The 19,405-nt window shown below is 34.6% G+C and overlaps 3 protein-coding genes across 5 annotated transcripts; 1 reads left to right on the top strand and 2 right to left on the bottom strand.

Annotated features, from left to right (window-relative positions):
* The first annotated feature begins 208 nt into the window (after nt 1-208).
* LOC103850856 (inactive leucine-rich repeat receptor-like protein kinase CORYNE) lies at nt 209-2,994 on the top strand. 2 transcript variants are annotated; one of them, XM_033285937.1, is made up of 3 exons: nt 209-1,117; nt 1,152-2,048; nt 2,613-2,994. In XM_033285937.1, the coding sequence occupies exons 2-3, from the start codon at nt 1,174-1,176 to the stop codon at nt 2,920-2,922; spliced, it is 1,185 nt and encodes a 394-aa protein (XP_033141828.1). In that variant the 5' UTR covers nt 209-1,117; nt 1,152-1,173; the 3' UTR covers nt 2,923-2,994. The 2 variants fall into 2 exon arrangements, with proteins under 2 accessions (XP_033141828.1, XP_009125900.1); XM_009127652.3 differs by having other exon boundaries at nt 214-2,048.
* Nucleotides 2,960-6,379, bottom strand: LOC103850857 (aspartokinase 1, chloroplastic). The gene is made up of 12 exons (XM_009127653.3): nt 5,867-6,379; nt 5,687-5,769; nt 5,242-5,282; nt 4,946-5,100; nt 4,560-4,709; nt 4,389-4,484; nt 4,190-4,306; nt 4,005-4,124; nt 3,835-3,927; nt 3,630-3,746; nt 3,444-3,560; nt 2,960-3,367 (listed from the first exon to the last, which is right to left on the bottom strand). The coding sequence occupies exons 1-12, from the start codon at nt 6,281-6,283 to the stop codon at nt 3,149-3,151; spliced, it is 1,725 nt and encodes a 574-aa protein (XP_009125901.1). The 5' UTR covers nt 6,284-6,379; the 3' UTR covers nt 2,960-3,148.
* Nucleotides 6,380-7,138: 759 nt separating this feature from the next.
* LOC103850855 lies at nt 7,139-19,299 on the bottom strand. Of its 2 annotated transcripts, none has more exons than XM_009127650.3 (4): nt 13,427-19,299; nt 13,206-13,256; nt 12,979-13,051; nt 7,139-8,093 (listed from the first exon to the last, which is right to left on the bottom strand). In XM_009127650.3, exons 1-4 carry the CDS (start codon nt 14,257-14,259, stop codon nt 7,908-7,910), a joined length of 1,143 nt encoding a protein of 380 aa, XP_009125898.1. In that variant the 5' UTR covers nt 14,260-19,299; the 3' UTR covers nt 7,139-7,907. The 2 variants fall into 2 exon arrangements, with proteins under 2 accessions (XP_009125898.1, XP_033141829.1); XM_033285938.1 differs by having other exon boundaries at nt 7,139-8,090.
* Nucleotides 19,300-19,405: the final 106 nt, after the last annotated feature.

The raw sequence follows: 19,405 nt of genomic DNA, 5'->3' as shown, positions 1-19,405 counted from the left end.
TTAATAAATGGTTGTGTTGACAATATGACTCTAAAATTTATTTTATATGATCTCAAACTAAATAATTATGTTTTTTGGTATAAAACCGAATAAACCGAAAACCGACGGTATATAAACCGAACCGAACCGAAGTAAATATGGATTTAGAATGGTAGCTATATTTTACTAACCGAAATACCGAAAACCGAACCGAAACCGAACCGATATCCGGATTGAACACCCCTAATACAAACTCTGGACCTCGAGATCTTTGCTGATGCTATCATCCTTTTCCTATGGATGGACAGCTAGCTAATAAGCCAAAAAAACATAAAGAAGACATGTTGGTCCTACCAATTTTCATCATACTATACTACTCATTTTGAGTATTTTGATTTTGCATCCCACTGATTGATTATAAACCCTAACAAATTATTCTCAGACAACACAAAGAGAACCACTTTTGTAATTGTATGATAATCATATTCTCACACGCTAACACAAAGTCCACATACTATCTCCGAGCCTCTCCCCATCCAACGGTCCACATCTCACGTGGCTTATCTAACTCAACGGTAAAGATCTGCTTTTCTCCACATTAGCCCCTCCTCCTCCTCACGGGGACACGATGTCTTGCTTTTGGCCACTCATGAAAGCAACGAGAGCTGCCTTTCTTCCCGCATACGTGGCGCTGGGACCCATCTGACATATGAGTTGGCGGGAACCCATTTTTGTCTGTAACGGAATCGGTCATGTTTTTTTAGAGGAGAGAATATAGAGAGAGAGAGAGAGAGAGTCACAGTGTCACAGATACTGTGTCTTGGAAAGAGAGTCTTGTAAGAGTGTGTTTGTGTTCTTTACATAAACAAAGTCTTATGCTTTTGTTTTGTTTATGTAAGCTTCTTACTAAAAAAATAGATTTTTTTTTTTTAATATTAGAGGAAAATAGAGAGAATTAAAGATAAAAGAATCTATGAGCCAATGATTCCATTCATCTTCTTTATGAAGCTTCCCAGTTAAACTCCATTTTCTTCTTTTTTCTTGGAGGTTTCTCATTGGTTTTCTCGAGAATATGAGGTTTATGAGAAGAGGATAAGAGTGAGAGAGCTTCACTGTAGCTTCAAAAAAAAGTCTTTAACTTTCTCCTGCAGCTTCTCTTTAACACCTTTCAACAGATTTGTTTGTGGAATCTTAATGGAGCAAAGAAGAAGAAGAAACATCAACACTCTCTCTCTCCTCTTACTCTTCTTCTTAGCCTTCACTTCAACAACAGCCACAACCTCAAGCTGTCGGCGAAGAGCTGTGAAACACTTATCCACAACTCAAGCTACGCCACTCCAATCAAGAATCACTCCCAAGGTTATAGTACTTAGCATCGTTTCAGGTGTTCTAACAGGGCTGCTCTCGGCCTTAGCCTTAGCCTTCTTGGTCCGTTGCATCGTCAAGTACATGAAACAAACACCAATCCTCAAAGGCCCCGTGGTGTTCTCCCCCAAGATCACACCAAAGTCTCTCCACGCAGCTCTTGGCAACAGCATCCACCTCCTTGGCTCGGACCCTAACGGTAAATACCACAAAACGGTGCTCGATAACGGTCTAGTGGTTGCGGTGAAGAAGCTAAGCTACAGCTCACCAGAAGGAGGAGCAACTAGCAAGTCGGTTAAGAGAAGGCTGCAGAAGGAGCTCGAGCTTCTTGCTGGTCTAAGGCACAGGAACATCATGAGCCTTAGAGCTTATGTACGCGAATCAAACGAGTTCTCTCTTGTCTACGATTACTTGCCCAACGGTAGCCTTGAGGATGTGATGAGTAAAGTTAGAGGGAATGAGATGGAGCTTGGTTGGGAGGTTAGGCTGAGGATTGCCGTTGGGATTGTGAAAGGGCTTCAGTATCTTCATTTCGGCTGTGAGGAGCAACAGATTCTTCATTATAACTTGAAGCCTACGAATGTGGTGTTGGATTCTGAGTTTGAGCCTAGGCTTACTGATTGCGGTTTGGCTAAGATCATGCTTAGTTCACAGACAGCAGTAGTGTCTTGCTACTCTGCTCCTGAGTCATCTAAAAGTAACAGGTGCGTGATGCTTATATCAAACACCATGACTCCTTAGTTCTTCTGTACATTTTACCCGGACCTAAAAACCCGAACCTATCCTAGAAAACCGGTTAGGATCGGCTACGGGTAATGCCAATTTACCTCATTGAGCCATACCTCAAATACTTGAAATTTTCAGTATATATTAGGCATATATATAGGTGTTTTGGTATATTTTTGGTATTATCCATATTTTTTTAAGTTTTTGAGTTCGGATTTTTGGATATAGTTTTGGTTTTCGAGTAAAACTTTAGATTTTCAAACATATATTTGGTAATCGCCTAAATTTTGGATATTTTTTGGGTTTTTGGATAAATTTTTGGATAAAATTTCATGCATTTTTGGCTATTTGAATATTTTTGGATATTTTTTCTAAGTTTTCTCATATTTTTCGGGTTTTCGATATCTTTGTGATTTTTCTGGTTTTAAATACCCGAAAAAATAGTGGGTATTAGCAGTTCATAGACAACCGGATCCGAATCCGAACTGACAATTTCTTCCCTTTTACTAACTAACGTTGGTATGCAACCTCCTTGTGAACAGATATACAGAGAAAAGTGATGTGTTTAGCTTTGGGATGATATTGGGTGTTCTTTTAACCGGAAAAGACCCCACGCAACCTTTTTGTGTGAATGGTGCAAGCGGAGGTAGCTTAGGACTGTGGCTTAAGCATTTGCAGCAATCAGGGGAATCAAGAGAAGCATTAGATGAGAGTATACTTGGGGAGGAAGTGGAGGAAGATGAGATGTTAATGGCTTTACGGATCACCATCGTCTGCCTTTCTGACTTTCCTGCAGACCGGCCTTCAAGTGATGAGCTTGTCCACATGCTTACACAACTCCACAGCTTTTAGCCTAATCTGTTCTTGTACCAAAACCTATTCAAGCATCTGTAGTTACATCTCAATATGTTTCTTATTCTCTTACTGGTTAATGTTTGATCACGCTAAATCAAAAATGGTCCAAGAGATCGTTCTCACACCAAATGAAAAGATGGCAAGCGGTTCACTAGCCTAAACGTGAACAATACAACAAGCAGTTCTTGATGAAAACTAAAGATCAAGCAGTGAGCTCGTCAAGTCAGTTCTCTACTTGCATTGTCCTAACAGGTGACCCGTTGCCAAGTCTGGGTTGTATCAATAACTCTGAGAGGTCACCGCTCTCGAAGAAGGATTTGTGAAGAGCCTCCACGCATCCTTCAGCTTCAGCATCATTTACTATAAGGGAAATGTTAACCTTGGATGCTCCTTGTGATATCATCTGGACATTGATGCCTTTGGTCCAAAGAACATGAAACGCCTGTCCGAAGTTTAAAAAAAAACATTTAGAAATGTTTGTTACTCTGTGAGAACCTTCAAGGAGGTTGAGATCTAACCCTCTCTAGAATCAGGGAGGAGTGTTGAACATTTCCGATTAGAGAGATGATTGCTCTTCCTTTTGCAAGATTCACAACTGCAATTTTCTCAAGTTCTTCAACTACATGATCAAGCTCCTGTTCACAAGGAACAAAGATAAGGCCTCTGAAAAGCACAAAGTGTTTGAGGATTCAACATGAACTTGCCTGTTGAATCAGTTCCCTGCTCCAAAGCTTTGACGGGTCCAGTGTCAGAGATATGCTGACTTCACTAGTGGCAACAACATCTACGGATATTTCAAGATCCTCAAATATCGAAAATACCTGATCAAAAAGAGTGGATAAACGCAGGCGATGTTAGATTATAGACTAGAGCAGACCACAGTTCGGACCTTGCAATGTATGTTCTTACCTTGGCAAGAAAGCCAACTTGACCAAGCATTCGGGTGCTTGCTATATCCAGCATGGTCACATTGCGTTTCAGAACAATGCTCGTTAAAACTGTCTGTCATATCAAGAAGCATAACTTCAGGTTTTTAATGAAAGCTCTCATGTAAATACAAATCAGGAAGGACTCTATACCTTGGTCATGTCTCTTGTTTTAGTGATGATAGTTCCAGGAGCTTTAGGGTTATAAGAATTTTTCACCCTAACAGGAATCCCACCTTCTCTTGCTGGTCTCATTGACTGTGGATGCAACACCTGCAACAAATGTTCATATGTCAAAACTGGATTTGAGCAGTATTGCATACAAGTAGAGTACCAACCTGTGCACCAAAATAAGCTAGCTCGGCTGCTTCATCGAACGTTAGAAAAGGTACTGGTGTAGCTCGTTTATAAATAGTAGGGTCACATGTTAGAACACCATCAACATCTTTCCACACCTACTCAATGAAAAACAAAAACTTAACAGAGATGTATACATCGTTTTTGGAAAAAGCACAGGTTTGAGGCTGTAGAAAAAACCTGAATCTCTTGCAAACCCAATGCTTTACCAATTGTGGTTGCCGTCAAATCACTGCCACCCCTACCCAAGGTAGTAACCGCACAAGTTTTCCAACCCTGTTATTAAATAAAACAATTAGGCAAGCCACAAAAATCTTGGTCATCTGTAGATTGTGAACTATTTAGCAATACCTTTCCAAGGAAACCTGTTACAACTGGGACAGCAGGATCATCCATCCAATCATCATATAATCTCTTGGCAACAGCTGGATAAGTTGCTTCCAAGATATCTCCATTAGTGAAGTCATCCGTTGTGATGAAACCAATTTCAAATGCATCATACTGCGAAAGTCAGTAATCTACTTAGCTTTGTTTGCGAGCCAGAACAAAAGTGGACATCTAGACTAGTCCCAAAGATTCATGATTATAAGGTTTTTTGCTCCTTAACAAGGGAACCCAACTCAAAGTCTCAAAGAAACCATAGCTGAACCTGAAGCGAAATAATCTAGATTGAACATTTCTAGCCTAATCTACCAAGATATCAACACAAAATCACTTAAATATGATGATGGACATACTTGGCGTGCCTTGACTCCAATTTTATTAAGATAAGCTGCGAAAATCCTTGTGGACAAGCACTCTCCAAAAGAGACTAAGTAGTCTCTGGTTCTAAGTGTCAGCTCCTTCATCATGGCTATACCTTTAAGGAGTTGCTCCAGTTCTTCCAAAAATGCTGCACAATTTATTTTTTTAGAAAATAAAGAAAGCATTCAATGTACATTCAATGTATGAGCCTACTAAAAATAGCAAGAAGGAAGCTCCAAGTGTCGGGAAAGTTCTACAAGTTAAACAAACTAAACCAAACAATTCTTACACGAAACAACAGAGGGGTCGATCTCGAGTTCCTTCACTGTCCTGAAACAACAACAACAACAACAACAAACACATTCTTTATCAAAACCAACAGATTTAAACCTGTTAGATAAAGTAATAATGTTATTATTATATTATTCAAACCAGTTTAAACCATTCTAAATCATTTTAAACCTGTTAGATAAAGTAATAATGTTAGTACAAATCAATAAACTTGTCTAATTTCTTTATGTTTTGTATAACTAATTTTGATAATTTATCAAAATAATTTTATAATCAAGCCTAAAAACTAAACTTAAAAGTGTTATATAAATGTAAATTATATACTATAAAATAAATTAATAATTTGCTAACACCTATGCTCTTAGTCTCTAGTCCTCTATAGAGCGCCTAGTTAAAAGCCTAGCAATTTCTTGAACATTGGAGCAAATTAATGAAACCAAAACCTGAGATGCAACTCCTTGATAACGCTCAACTCCTCGATCTCAGAAGCATTAGAAACACCACAACTAACCGCCTTCTCTCCCGCCTTCACTACCACACAAAAACAAAAACAAAAATTCAAAAAATAAAAACTTTGAATACTAAACAGAGAACACAAAGAGAGAGTCTTTCACAGCATTTACAAGCAAGAGGTTGTTAGTAGTCTTCCCCATCGCAGAAAGAACAATGACGGGACTCTCTTCAGGAAACGTCAAAACCAAATCCGCCACCTCCCTCATCCTCTCCGCCGTCGCCACCGATGATCCTCCGAACTTCATCACGCACGTGAACCTCTTCTCTTCTTCTACTACCTCACTGACCGCGTCTGTCTTCTTCTCCTCTTCCAACGCAGCTCGTACAGTAGTGGTGCCGCCTTTGAGGGATGGACCTGAAACCATCCTTGTGCAGGAAGATGAGCCGTCTCCGATCCATTTCAGCGGTGTGAAATTGACGCGATTTGGAGAAAAGTGTAGCGTCGGCGAGTTGCGGCGGCGGCGGGGGAGTGGTGATCCGGTGAGAGAGGTATTGTTATGACACTGAACCCTAGCAGCAGCCGCCATCGGAGGAGGAGGAGGAGAATGTTGAGTGAGACGCCAAAGATGGAAACTTTGTTGAACCCCTCTTCTTCAACAGTCTGTTCTGAAAACGCTGTCGTTTTGTCACCAACAATTCAATTTGATTTGACACGTTTTTATTGCTTGTAATAAATTAGTGTGTCACTCTTACACTGGTGGTATGGCTGGGTTCCCGGGTCGACTGGCCTGCTTGACCCGCAAACCGGCAAATCGACTTTTTTTTTTTAATTTAAAATTTTGATCCGCATAATCCGCGAAAAAATCGTATATCCTCACATGTCCTACTTTTGCGGGTAACCTATGGAACCTATAGATAGTAATTATTCTTATTATATATCAAATTTTTATACAAAAAATAATTAAAATTTTATTATTTTAAAAATATTTCTACAATTTTAATTTTCTTTATCATTTTTTTGTTTTTTTTTTAAGTTTGCGGGTTGGCGTCTGATCCGCATCCAAATGTTGAATTTTTTGAATCAGTGGACTTGCTCTGGAGTGAGGCAAACAGAACGAAACCCGCAGCAGATAATGACTCAAATTTTCAGCTCTAGTCACACTTGTCCTAAAAAGCTTTCTCTTTTTTCATCAACCAAGAAGATCATCGTGTACATCTCTTTCCCCATCATATGCAAATAAAATGTATGTGAGGAAGTGCGACCATATAAATATTTTAATTAATTTAACATGTATTCCAATCGGAGCCATTATCGATCCAGCTGATGACAAAAAAATGAAATTACAACTACATGTTGCTAAAAGCGTGAAGATTTAATTGGTGTATTGCAGATTGTTCGTAATCTTGATGATACACAACACTAGCGTCAAGGCATAGTTATAGAACATTTCTTTGTTTTGACTTTTGAGTAAGATGTCATCAAACTATGTGAGGTTGGTCTCTCCTGATCTTTTATTATTCTTGCTGCTTGAAAAAAAAATGGATATTAGTCTATTTAGAGTTTTGGTTAGTGGATACTAAGAGTTAACAAACCTTTCTCAGGAGGCCTGGAGTTTAGAAATGGCTAGTTTGATATTGAATTGGCACTGGGATATGCCGATTCAGGCCCATTTTCTCTTTTTCAAACGGTCAATTTTTTAGAACATGGGCAGCAACATGTATGTCAAAAGGAATTCACTAGCAATAGTGCGTAAACAGTAATAGTATGAAAAACAATGAACATAAATACTAAATACATTTTCATGCGTTAATGTCACTCACAACCCCAGAAGATACAACAGTAAAATCATCAATTGGGGCATGCATACTGCTAACGAGTTAGATACTCTTTTTGTTCTTGATCGATATTAAACAAACTGAACCTAAAAAGCCTTTAGGGAAAGTGAAAATCACAAATTTCTTTTCCTCATCTCTTTTGAAAGAAAAGGTAAAAACAAAGTAGCAAGTGCTGTAAAAAGTTATATTTTCTTTTGAATCAAATTTAACATTTTATTTTTAAAAAAATCACAAATTGAAGAAGTAAATAAGAATTAGGGAAATCAACTGAAGAAGATGGACTTTTGAGTTAAGAAGTAAGTTGGGCATTTTTTTTTGAATGATAATATGGGGTTATATAGATAAATAAAATAAAGAAGAAATATATATATGTAATTAGGAAAGAGTACTCCTACCATAATGGAGGACCATGAGATGATCAGAGGTAGATGAATTTGGAAGCAAAGTAAAGTTCTGTGAAATAGGAGAATGGTTTCTGCTCCCTCTCCAGATTGCGTCTCTCACGTGTTGTAGTGTCAACACCGGCTCCAGTTCCTGCTCTCTGCATCTTATCTCTACCTGCTTTTTTCATTTTATATAACAACAGTATTAGTCATAAATTATAGTATCAGTAATTTCTATGCTAACCACGATCAAATTTAATAAGTGATTAATGTAACAATACCCACAAAACATAGACCAAAGCTAATTTTCACCTAAACGTGTGATTAGTTTCGGGAATGAACGGATGTCTTAATAAATAACATGTTCGGACCGAATCTTAAATAACTATACGGCCTACGTGAAGTATATGCAACGAATGCGAGGCTCAATATATATGATTTTCTAGGTATATATGTGCTAGTAACGAGTGTATATTATACAATATGATGTGATAAGAAAACTGAATAATTGGGTTTAATGAGATCATTGATTCGTAGGGATGACGGAGAGAGCCACGTTTCGCGGTGGCTACACAATGCCGTAACTATGTCATATCTTCTTTACTTCTAAGAGATTCCTGATTTTCAATTGCTTTTAAAGAAGAGCAACATCAACAATGACTCCACTAACTTATTTCACATATATATTTATATAACACGTTAAAGAAAACTATGCAATGCTTATTCAATATCTAATTAATTTGACTGGTATCCACGACGTCCAAAATGTTAATCATTTTGTGGCCCACCCTTTTTCTACCCGCAATGCATTTTCTAGTGACTCTTCCCAATAGACTAGTGTTATATATGCCGTAATGTCTGAGTATTCAACTCATGGTGAGGACTGAGGAATATTTCAGAAGTTCATTTTAGGTCAAAATCTGGAACCATGTTTTCAATTGAATAATCAAGGGTACACAAAGCAAATTTAGTCTTTATGGCCAAAGCCACTCTAACGCATTCTCCTACTATCATTTATCATTTCCCTCATTCTCTTATATTTATGGCTTATAATATTTTGGTATATAAATGTTCACAAATATATAAATATATATATATGTAAATACACGTGCGTGTTTCAAAAAAAAAATATATATATATACGTTCCAAAAATAAAAAGCAGATGTAGATAAATTGATGATATGTTTTACAAGGATATTGTGCCGAGAAATATAAGTTTTTTCCTAGCCAAAAAGAAATATAAGTTTTTCTAGACGTAGGAAATTCAGTTACGGAGACAGTACCCCATGAAAACTTCACCATAATCCCACGCACGTATTCTGTTTTAAGTTTCGATGACTAATGACCAATATTAGCGATCCCATAATATATCATTTTAAGTCACAAGTTTTATGCTTTTACTTAGTGGGAATATATATACTATATAATGAAGTTGATGGTGTTAGATAGTTCAGTTACATACCTAGAATATATATCAAATGTAAATTTGTACGGTTGCTGTATATCCATTTTCTCTGGTTAGTAGTATATAATAAGTAGCATATTCCCCAAACTAATAGATTTTTATTAGTTTTGTATTTGTAAGATACGCTTTACAATTTCGTTATCTATTTAAGAAAATGCAGCACTTAGAGATATGACTATGGTTGATGGGTAAAAGGCTTTTGAAGCACAAAATTCGTTAGGGGTCTTGTGAAGAAAGAGTCCTACACGAGACACTAACAAGTAACAAATAATCAACTAAACCAAGGCAAACGAATTTTATTGTTGGTGTTGATGAGCCACTTCTAACATAAGCATGACGATTTGGCTATAAGCCTCCTTCTATACTTCTTAAGTTTACGTGAAAGAACGAAAAACTATTAATTTGTGAAGGTAATTTTAAAGTCATATATTTCTATTCATCTCATGCTATGACAATATTTTATAATAAATAATTACCATTATACGCTTTTCCATATCAAAAGTTATAGAGTAGAACTATATATAGTCTACATAGAATAATGATGTGAAATATTAGAATGAAACGTAACAAGCATTTTATCCAAAATTGTTAATCAAGGCTCATCATGGAAGTAAAGTACGAATGTACGATATAAATTTTGGAAGACAAAATTATTCTTGTTTATCCATGGTGATTTAAGTCTAGGATTCTTATAAAATAACAAGTGTTGGAATATTTATTATGCTTACTTAATATTTTAAAAATTGAGAGAAACAAGTGTTTTATGTTCTCTAGTCTTTACCAACAAAGGGTGGAAATAACTTTTGATTAATTAATTCCGACAAGATAAATCAAATATAAGTAATTGCCATTTTTCATTTGAGAATTTATTTGTTTATGACATGGAATGACGAACGAGTTGACAAAAAAAAAACATGTGGCGCAGAAGGAAACTTGAAATTTATGTAATATTTGGAGCTTTTTACGGCTTTTGTTTTCTTACGTCTAAAAAGTCAAAGGAAACTTAAAAAGGGGAAAACACAAAATGGACGAACAATGCCTCCACGAAGTCAGATTATGGCTGGTTAATCATGACACTCATATATACACACACATTCACATCATTATATCATCTATATAAATATGAAAATATATTTTTACACATATATTCTTTCGGTATTCCAAATGTAAAATGTTTTAAAAAAATTCTGATGTCTTACATTTTTATATTATTTTATATTGTGTAGTTTAGGAGAAATGAACAAGAAATAAACTGCTTGGCAATAAAAACTTAAATATTTGATAAATATATATATATATCAGACATGTCACATATTCAATGTGTATGAGAGTACAAAGATATGCATTTATATACTCGTTGCCTCGTTCCATTTGACATATTATACTTAATGGCATGGCTTAATGCAACAAGACAGATAAACTTAGTGATTTGAGTGAATTTTAAACATTGAGTTGACATAGAAATTATTGTTTACTTTATCTTCCTTCCATGTTAATTAAATTTAATAGACCTCTAAGCTTCTAAAGAATGGTTTAGGAAAACATGCTTGCAACAACCTGATGTATTTATTATAATTCCAAATAATCTAAGATCATCATCTCGATTATTGATATTATTTCAAAAATATCCATTAAATTTGTATTATTCTCCTTTTAAGGATTTCGTTTTCATTTTATGTAAAGGAGTATATCAACTATATTCCCAAAAAAAAAAAAACTATATTCCCACATTTCTAAGTATTTTTCTATGCATTGGTATATATATAATATGTATATATGCATGGATCAATGCAGGCTAGCTCATTCTTCAAAAAAAAAAAACATACCTATAAGGTTGGATTTTATTTACGTTTATTTAACAGTCGCATGCAATTTCGTACGGCGTCCAAAAGATTTATCTGTGTGTGGCTTTCAATTTTGTTTGAAAACATTAGAAAAAAAAAGTTACAAAAAAAAGAGATCGGGAGGAAAACGCTACGTATTTGAAATAAGAAAAAAAAAACAATTATATTTCATTGTTTGCTATTTATCACAAGCACACCACCAATGCGTTCCATGCACACTATTGTTACTGAAATATTGAATGGTCACTTAGCATAGGAAAAAGTCTCGAACTTAATTTATATTTATCCGTTGACAATAAAATTGTAAAAATTAATTTAGAAATTAATCATAAAAGTTATATTGGTTAAAAGAATCATAAACGTAATAGCGTGTTATGTGTAAGCGGCCGTATTAATGCACATATATATATATCAATTATTAAAATTTGCACGAGAAGCATCCTACGTAACTTTAGGGATTGAATTATATTTCTTTTTGTTTCATGAATTCGACTTGTAAGATTTCAAATAAGTCAGCATGCATATGATAGGAAGCTACTTTATTGTATTCATCATTTGAGATAATTAACTATCTCTAGAAAAAAGCGTGCGATATATAGATCGATATAGACAGTTGTACCTGTACGTGTATATACATATATAATATAGTGTTCGTGTACGTATGTTACTTGCAAATATACAGTTTTTTTTTTTTTTGCTAACTTTTGGAGCAAATATACAGTTGGTTTCCATGAATTGAGTTTTCTAACTGAGGTGTGATGTCATAATCAGAATATATCCAAACCAGTCAAAATAATCAAATAATTCATAATAGCTGTAAGATTTTTGGCACTGTCTCTCAAACTAGATAATATATAAGTTCAATTTTTTATATCGACAATGAATATAAAATTATTAAGATATATCCGAAAACAGTAAACTTGTGACTTAAATAAAGAGCTTTTATATGTGATTTATCATAAGTATCCTAACATTAAAAAAAGAAAGTATCCTAACATTATTCTCAAGCTTTTCACAACTGGCCCTAGCTCGAAGTAACTTACATATACACTTTCTTTCTTTTTTAGAAAAAAAACTTACATATACAGGAAAGATGCTGTATAACATTTTAAATGTAAGCACAACATATTTTCATAAAGAAATCGGTTTCTAAATTTCAATCTTCGTATATAAGTAGATTGGTATAGGTGGATTGCGTAGGTGGATTTCGTATAAAAAGAAATAAATTAAAAGGGTGCACTCATCTCTAATGAGAATTAAGTTGATCACACGAGGGCACAAACTAATGGCTAGACGCCTCGACCGTTAATCAATTACCCCTAAGCTATAAAAAGGAGCAAATAAGACAAACTCGAAAAATGTTGAAAGACAATTAATGGATAATAAGCATATAAAAACAAAGAAATAACAAAACGGCTTCTACCTAGCAGCGACATCTACTTGTGACCTAATTAACATGGAGACACTTTTGTGGCAATTTAGTTCCGATGTTGTTGTCATGTTCCTCAGTCCACCAACCCCCATGAATGTACTCTCTCCCCTTTTTTACTAATATGTTTCTGTTTACCATACTACTATTCTTATAATCTTTTATGCTTAAAATAGTATTTATGCAATGTTTTAGATTTTTTGTTTTCTTTCTGAAAACAACTAAAGAGATTGTAGTTACGGCAAGCAAATGTGTACATGGAATCTAGAACAATAAAGTTAAAGAAAGGGAAATTAAAAAGATGATGAGATTGAGTAGAAAGTACCTGGGATTCGTGCTCCAATCGCAACTTATTCACCAAATATTTCATCAATAGTCGAACAGTCATCTTCCCGTCCCTACGCAATCCAATAACACCAAAATTAATTAGCCATAAACAATTTTGTTAAGATTAACGTTTTATCTATCATTCTTAATTATGTATTATAAATTACTAGCTGGTTGAAGAAAATCATGAGAACTGTAAAATCTTGATCATCGACGAGTACTTACTTGATTCTCAAGTAGCTCTTGGGTATCTGAGGCAAGAATGGTTCTCTTGTCCTATAACGTTCACCAAAGACAAAATTGAAAAAAATGCGACACTTAATAATTAAAACCATAATAAGACTTGAAAGTCCGATTGATTAATGATTCTGTACTTTATTTTTGTAATTATGAGATTATGGACCTTACATAACATAGTTTTAAAGAAGTTAACATTTAGCACTTACTGGTTTTGAGAAGCTTGAAGGAGGAACCAAATACCGGAATGGGGTCGTCTAGGTGGATCAATGACTCGAAAACTCGAGCTTGGACCAGCCACCACATCCTGATAATTATTATTATTATTATTGTCCCCTAGTAACTGTTGCTGGAAATTGGTGCGACCAAAGTACGGTCCTATCAGTGGCATTATCAAAGAAGCAGATGATGGTGTTGGTTGCATTAGGTTTTGTGGCATTCGAAAGGCAGCAGCCGCCCAAGAACCAATCATCTCCTGATCAGGCCTGGTAGGGAACATCAATTGATTGATCATCATCCCTCCTCGTTGATGCTGATGATGAAAGAGAGATGACAATGGAAGACCAACTTCTTCTTCTCTATTTGAACCCCCAGAGGAAAGGTTAAGCTCTAGGAAAGAGTCCCTCCTAGCAGCTGTATCGGTTTGATGTTGTTGCTGATGGTCAATATCCGGTTTAACATCATTCTCGTGGCCTATGCTTAACCGGAGCCACCCTTCTTGCCTCATCTCATGATTTTCGGCGTCATCGTTGGCATTATTATAATTGTTATTGCTATTGTTGTTGTTGTCGTCATCGTCCTTGTAGATTAGCGTAGAAGTAATACTCCTAGGCTCTTCTTGATCGGCCATGAAACTACAGTCTCTCCTACAAAACTGGTGATGGTTATCTTTTACTTGGTAATCTTTGTTGTTGTTGTCGTCTTCAGAGACGGCAGAGAAATAATGAGCTTTTTGTAATAACCTCATAAAAGCGAAACTATTGGAAAACCCACATGGAACAAGAACTGTTGTGGAGGAGGAGAACTTAGTATCAGGAACCATGGCAGAATCCGGTGACCGGAATAGCCAAAGAAAGCAGGAGAGGAGTGAGACAAAGAGTTTCTGATGATCTCAACATGAAGGGAAACGGAGGAGAGAATAATAAATTAGGGTTCCTAGATGGAGACTACAGATCGAGAACTCGAGGAATGGTCAGAGACCGTAAAAGACATGGAGCTAGAGGGAGAGAGAGAGAGTATGTGTCTTAATGATAAGAGAGGACTTGAGGAGGAAGAGAATATATCTTGTGGAAATTAAATTGTTGCACGCAGAGAGAACGAGCGAGGGATCAATATTGCAATTACACATAGTAATGGCCACTAGGTATACGAAAAAGCTTCTTATGCGGTCAATCTAAGTACATATATTTTGGTGTCATTATTATTATACACACACGTAGTTTCTTGTCCTTTTTTCTTTTTCTTCACCACATATACTACCCTTTTAAGAAAAAAAATGGAAGATAATTATCAGAATTCAAAGATTTCTATCATCTTTTTTTTTTATCACAAAAGATTTCTATCATCTAAAACCATAAAGTGTGGACAAAGCATGAATAAACATTGTAATACAGTGATTTGAACAATCTTCGATTCACAAGATGAATCATCAGTTACTATTTATGTAAAAAAAAAAAAATTTATATATATATTAAACAAGCCACTACTTCTATCGTTTCATTTTTTGTCGGAAGGCCACGAAAAAACCATTGTACGCCTACTTTCATATGTTTTCAAAATACATATATAGAAAGCTGTAATATTGAACCAATCTAGCTCCATGGAGGATCAATCCACAATAACATAATTAAATCAAATAAAATCAGCTTATTACCTGCGTCATCAAGCCAACAAAAGTCTTCTATTCTAAATTCAACGCACATAAGATATTAATACTTCAGGAGAAGAACTATAGTGGTATATTCTTCAATGTATCTTATCATTACAACTAATATATATCGTTTTATCTAACACGTATCATGCGAGACACAAAATACAGCTTATATCACGTATATACAACAGATTACATACGTTTACTCATGCATATACATGCTCGACACCATTTTATAACTTCAATTTTCTTAAATATTATTAGCTGTCTCAAAATAAATAAAATTTATTATTACCCCAAAGTTTGTCTTATACATCGTACATGGTTCAGCAGATGGAAAACCATATATGGCAGGATTTTAAAAATCCCTACTCATGCTAATTTACAACACTATCTTCTTTTATACAGATAAAACAAATCACAAATTAAGCAAAATAAAATTATGATAAATATAAATAAAATATCAAATTACATGTTTACCAAGACAATAAATAATTTGTATTTTAAAGTTTAACATTTGTAAATCTATGATAAAACAATTACTTTTTAGGCACAACTACTCCACATGTTATAGAAACAGCTTGGAAATTCACAATCAAAATATTATGAAGTAATTCATCTTATATATCTAAAAAAATATCAATCACTATTGTACCTTACGAATATATAAAAGGTGGCATGGACATATTGGACATATATTATAACTAGAAAAATATATAACGACTTAGACCGAGTCAAATTATATACTTATTACGTAATTTTTGTTTTGTTTTGCTAATGTGTGTGGTCTTTACAATTTAAATAGATAAAGAAGTTGCACTTTTAATAACTATATTTGTTCAAAGATATATGATGTTTTAAACTTATGCACAACTATTACAAAAATACTTTTCGTTTTATTAAAATAGAAATTAAAAACTATTCAATAATTAAAAAATATAATACAAAATATTGTATTGCCTATACAGTTTTTTTAAAACTTAAAATTACTTAGAAAAATAAAAATATTTTACATATTTAAACATTAAAAACTTCCTAAAACATCATACATTATAAAATAGAAAAGGTATATTTTTAATTTTTTTGGCCTTCTAGGGTTTAGATAAAAGCTGGGATTTTCAGTAAAACCATAAAACGAGACGAGTGGAGTGCGAGTCATGATGACACTAGACCTGTCAAATTTCAATTATTTAGATATGAAGTGTTTTAATAATCCCAAGAATAGTAGTTAATGATTCATAAGCGATAAACTACGAATATTTAAGTCAGTGATTAAAAATAAATAAATAAATGCTGAGGGGAAATCGGCATGCACCGAAAATGATGATGTTTTCCGTTAAAAGCTCACTTCCCCAGATCATACAGAAAAAAATACAGACCTTGTGATGCTTTGAACGACAATATTGTTTCTCATCGAAATGAAATTCTGTTAAGAACCATGTGCTCCCCAACAATTTTATGTTAGTATTTTTTTCTAATAAATAGGAATAGGAAATTTAGTTGATCCCAATCTACTCAAAAATATATTCTGTTGATATTGCAGCGTCGTAGTAACAATTATCGACAACATTGTGTTTTTCTTTGTTAATAAAACAATCATTAACTATAGTATTTTTTACGATTTATAAATCCATCAAAACCAACATGATATGTCATATATAATAATTAAATACAACCCTACCGATATAAATACGGTAACTCAAGGCTCCTAACTCAACGAGTACCGGCTCTAAGGGAGTGCACAGAGTGCAACAGCACAGTGCTCCATATTTGTAGTCAAAATTTCTTTACTTTTTAAAGCTCTAAAATTTTTGTTATTACAGTTTTAGTGAATATTTATTCACTCAATAAGATTTTATTTTTTTAGTTTTTACATGGATTGAACTTTCAACTTCAAATTCACTAAATTAGAAGAAAAAAAATAGCACAAGGCCCCACCATTTTTTGAACCGGCCCAGAACTCAACTCATAGTTAAAACAACAAATATTTTTCAAGAAAAAGAAAGCATCATCAAGAATCAAGATATGAAAGAGGATACAAAATAGATCGAAAATGTTTCGTTGACTTGGATTTGCCGATATGATTCTCCTGATGTGGGAGAGAGTCAATGTTAAAAAAAATTTGTTTAAAACGCTGTAAACTGTGGATTTCTTAAGAAAATATACAGTACGTACATGCAAATGTAATTACAATAATATACAACTAAAGCCCCCAAATTACATTCGTCTAGGTATTAGGATCATAAAGTCTTTTCCACCTCATTTAAGTTTGAATATTTCCGTTCTTGCCAAATATACATTTCATCATGCTATGCTCAACCATAACCCTTACTAAGATTTTTGTTTTGCTCAAAGAATCACTTAGATTACAACATTATATCAGTGCATGGTCAATAAGAAGGGTACTACATCAAGAGGGCATACATACATGAACAGAGAGAAATAGTCAGATTTTGGTGGAAAAGAGGAACTGAAAAGGTGCAGAGGCGTGGCCTCTAGTGACATTGCATAGGGCATGAAATGACTTAGCCTTTGAATCAAACCACAAAAAGTTGTATCCCGTTTGTCTTTGAAAACAAAATTGTAATATCAAAGTTTTTCTTACTATATAGGAACGGTATACCAAAAATAGAACTATGTAAACATTGTTTGGGCTTCGAAGAGTACACAAACATTAACTATTTGCTTTGATTTACCTTTTGTATGGTTGGTTCAATTTGTTTTTGTTAACCAGTTAACTATAGTGACGATTCTATACTTGTATATAGGGCATTATAAAAAATTATATGAAGAATGAGGATATAAATTTGTATTTTTGAGTAAGGCATTATAAGTTTTTTCTAAAAGTTAGACTGGCCCTGCGTGGCTATGCCATATTAAAACTGACTTTTAAAAATATTAGAGTGGAGTTTATAACGTTTTAAAAAATTGTAAAAGTTCGTCACTACACATGTTTCTTAGAATCGACTCAAGATCTAGATGAGAAAAGGAAAAAGTAGAAACTTGAGGATGGTATTGGCAAAAGCACAAAATGTTAAAACCTTTTGCATGAGGTAGTCCATATATATGAACAATGTCACTAGGTCATTTTTTCATGCGAATATTTTGTAGTTTAATGCATAAACATGGACATGCACATTGGAAGAAAGGTACCTTTAGGCAGGCTTGGACAAAGTAAATTCCGAGGCATATAGTGAAGTAAGTGGAGAAGTTATCATTCCGATGTAAAAAAGAAACATAACTTTCTCTCTCTGTCTGCATTGCATGTCCCCTTTATCTTCAACCACCTCTTTCTCTTCACGTCTTAACGAATATTCTCCTTAACAAATTTAATACATAGATACACAGATGCTTGTGCATATATATAAAATAGTACTATCATCAGCTCTCTCTCTCGCTCGCTCGTTCAATGGTCAAATCAAATTTCTGCAACAACTTCTCTTTCTATAATTCTCTTGATTCCAAGTATCTTCATGTGTTCCAGTTTATGGCTTTTTGCAACAATTTATGCACATACACTGATATGGTTTTGTGTGTTTATGGCTTTTTGCATACGAATAGTTCGTGTGTACTATATACAGCTGAAGAGAATATTTGGAAGACATAAAAAGACAAGAAACGAACTAAAACAGAAGACCATAAGCTAAAAAAAATATAATTCGTCGGTTGCTGTTTCGCATTGAGCCTATCACCGAGACTGTCCTTCCTGAATTGCAATCATGATCATCTGCCACTTCCATCCTATTCTTAAAATGTGCTACATTTTCTTTATTTACGGGTACAAAATAAATAATTTTACACGATTATGAAAGAAAAAACAAATGTTGATTACATATGTAGCCTTGGCGGTATGGTTTTCGGCTGAATTTATAAGCCCAAAAAGAGTCCATTTAAAACGGCCCATGAAATAACATAAAAAGAACGGCACGCAGTTAAGCTCTCAGAAATACAGACGCTTCGTAGTCTTAATCATGGACCGAAGCATATCCACATCTTCTTTTTCGCACGTGCGAGGCGCGTTATTAGTTTCTACAAAAATTATCGTCTTTAATTTTCGCGAAACCGTTGAAGAGGTTCTGGCTATCATGAAGTTCCCGGAGTACACTAACCTCGACAGGTTAATTGCTGTAATAAGCTTATCAGACTTTGCTGTAATCTAAGGATCCCTAAACGAAGAGACAAAAAAATGTTCTTTGATTCGGTCGGGTTGGTTTGACACATTCTAATCAAAGAATCTTTCCGATCACCGGTCAAATGGAAGATCTCATCATTTAACCATGAAATATGGGCTGATCCATGTGCATGTGGGCCGCGTAAT

Source organism: Brassica rapa, chromosome A02 (genome assembly GCF_000309985.2).
Source record: "Brassica rapa cultivar Chiifu-401-42 chromosome A02, CAAS_Brap_v3.01, whole genome shotgun sequence".
NCBI lineage: Eukaryota > Viridiplantae > Streptophyta > Magnoliopsida > Brassicales > Brassicaceae > Brassica > Brassica rapa.
The sequence above is the reverse complement of the archived record's forward strand: the minus strand, read 5'-3'. Positions and strand labels throughout refer to the sequence as shown.

What these genes read in the sequence shown, in the direction of transcription:
- LOC103850856 (XM_033285937.1), top strand. Translation starts at nt 1,174, where the DNA reads ATGGAGCAAAGAAGAAGAAGAAACATCAACACTCTCTCTCTCCTCTTA. An exon ending in GAGTCATCTAAAAGTAACAG is followed by an intron (nt 2,049 to 2,612) that starts GTGCGTGATGCT and finishes CCTTGTGAACAG; the next exon opens with ATATACAGAGAAAAGTGATG.
- LOC103850857 (XM_009127653.3), bottom strand. Translation starts at nt 6,283, where the DNA reads ATGGCGGCTGCTGCTAGGGTTCAGTGTCATAACAATACCTCTCTCACC. An exon ending in ATCAAGGAGTTGCATCTCAG is followed by an intron (nt 5,283 to 5,686) that starts GTTTTGGTTTCA and finishes TTGTTGTTTCAG; the next exon opens with GACAGTGAAGGAACTCGAGA. An exon ending in TAGCTTATTTTGGTGCACAG is followed by an intron (nt 4,125 to 4,189) that starts GTTGGTACTCTA and finishes CATTTGTTGCAG; the next exon opens with GTGTTGCATCCACAGTCAAT.
- LOC103850855 (XM_009127650.3), bottom strand. Translation starts at nt 14,259, where the DNA reads ATGGTTCCTGATACTAAGTTCTCCTCCTCCACAACAGTTCTTGTTCCA. An exon ending in AAGAGCTACTTGAGAATCAA is followed by an intron (nt 13,052 to 13,205) that starts GTAAGTACTCGT and finishes TGGATTGCGTAG; the next exon opens with GGACGGGAAGATGACTGTTC. An exon ending in GATTGGAGCACGAATCCCAG is followed by an intron (nt 8,094 to 12,978) that starts GTACTTTCTACT and finishes AAATGAAAAAAG; the next exon opens with CAGGTAGAGATAAGATGCAG.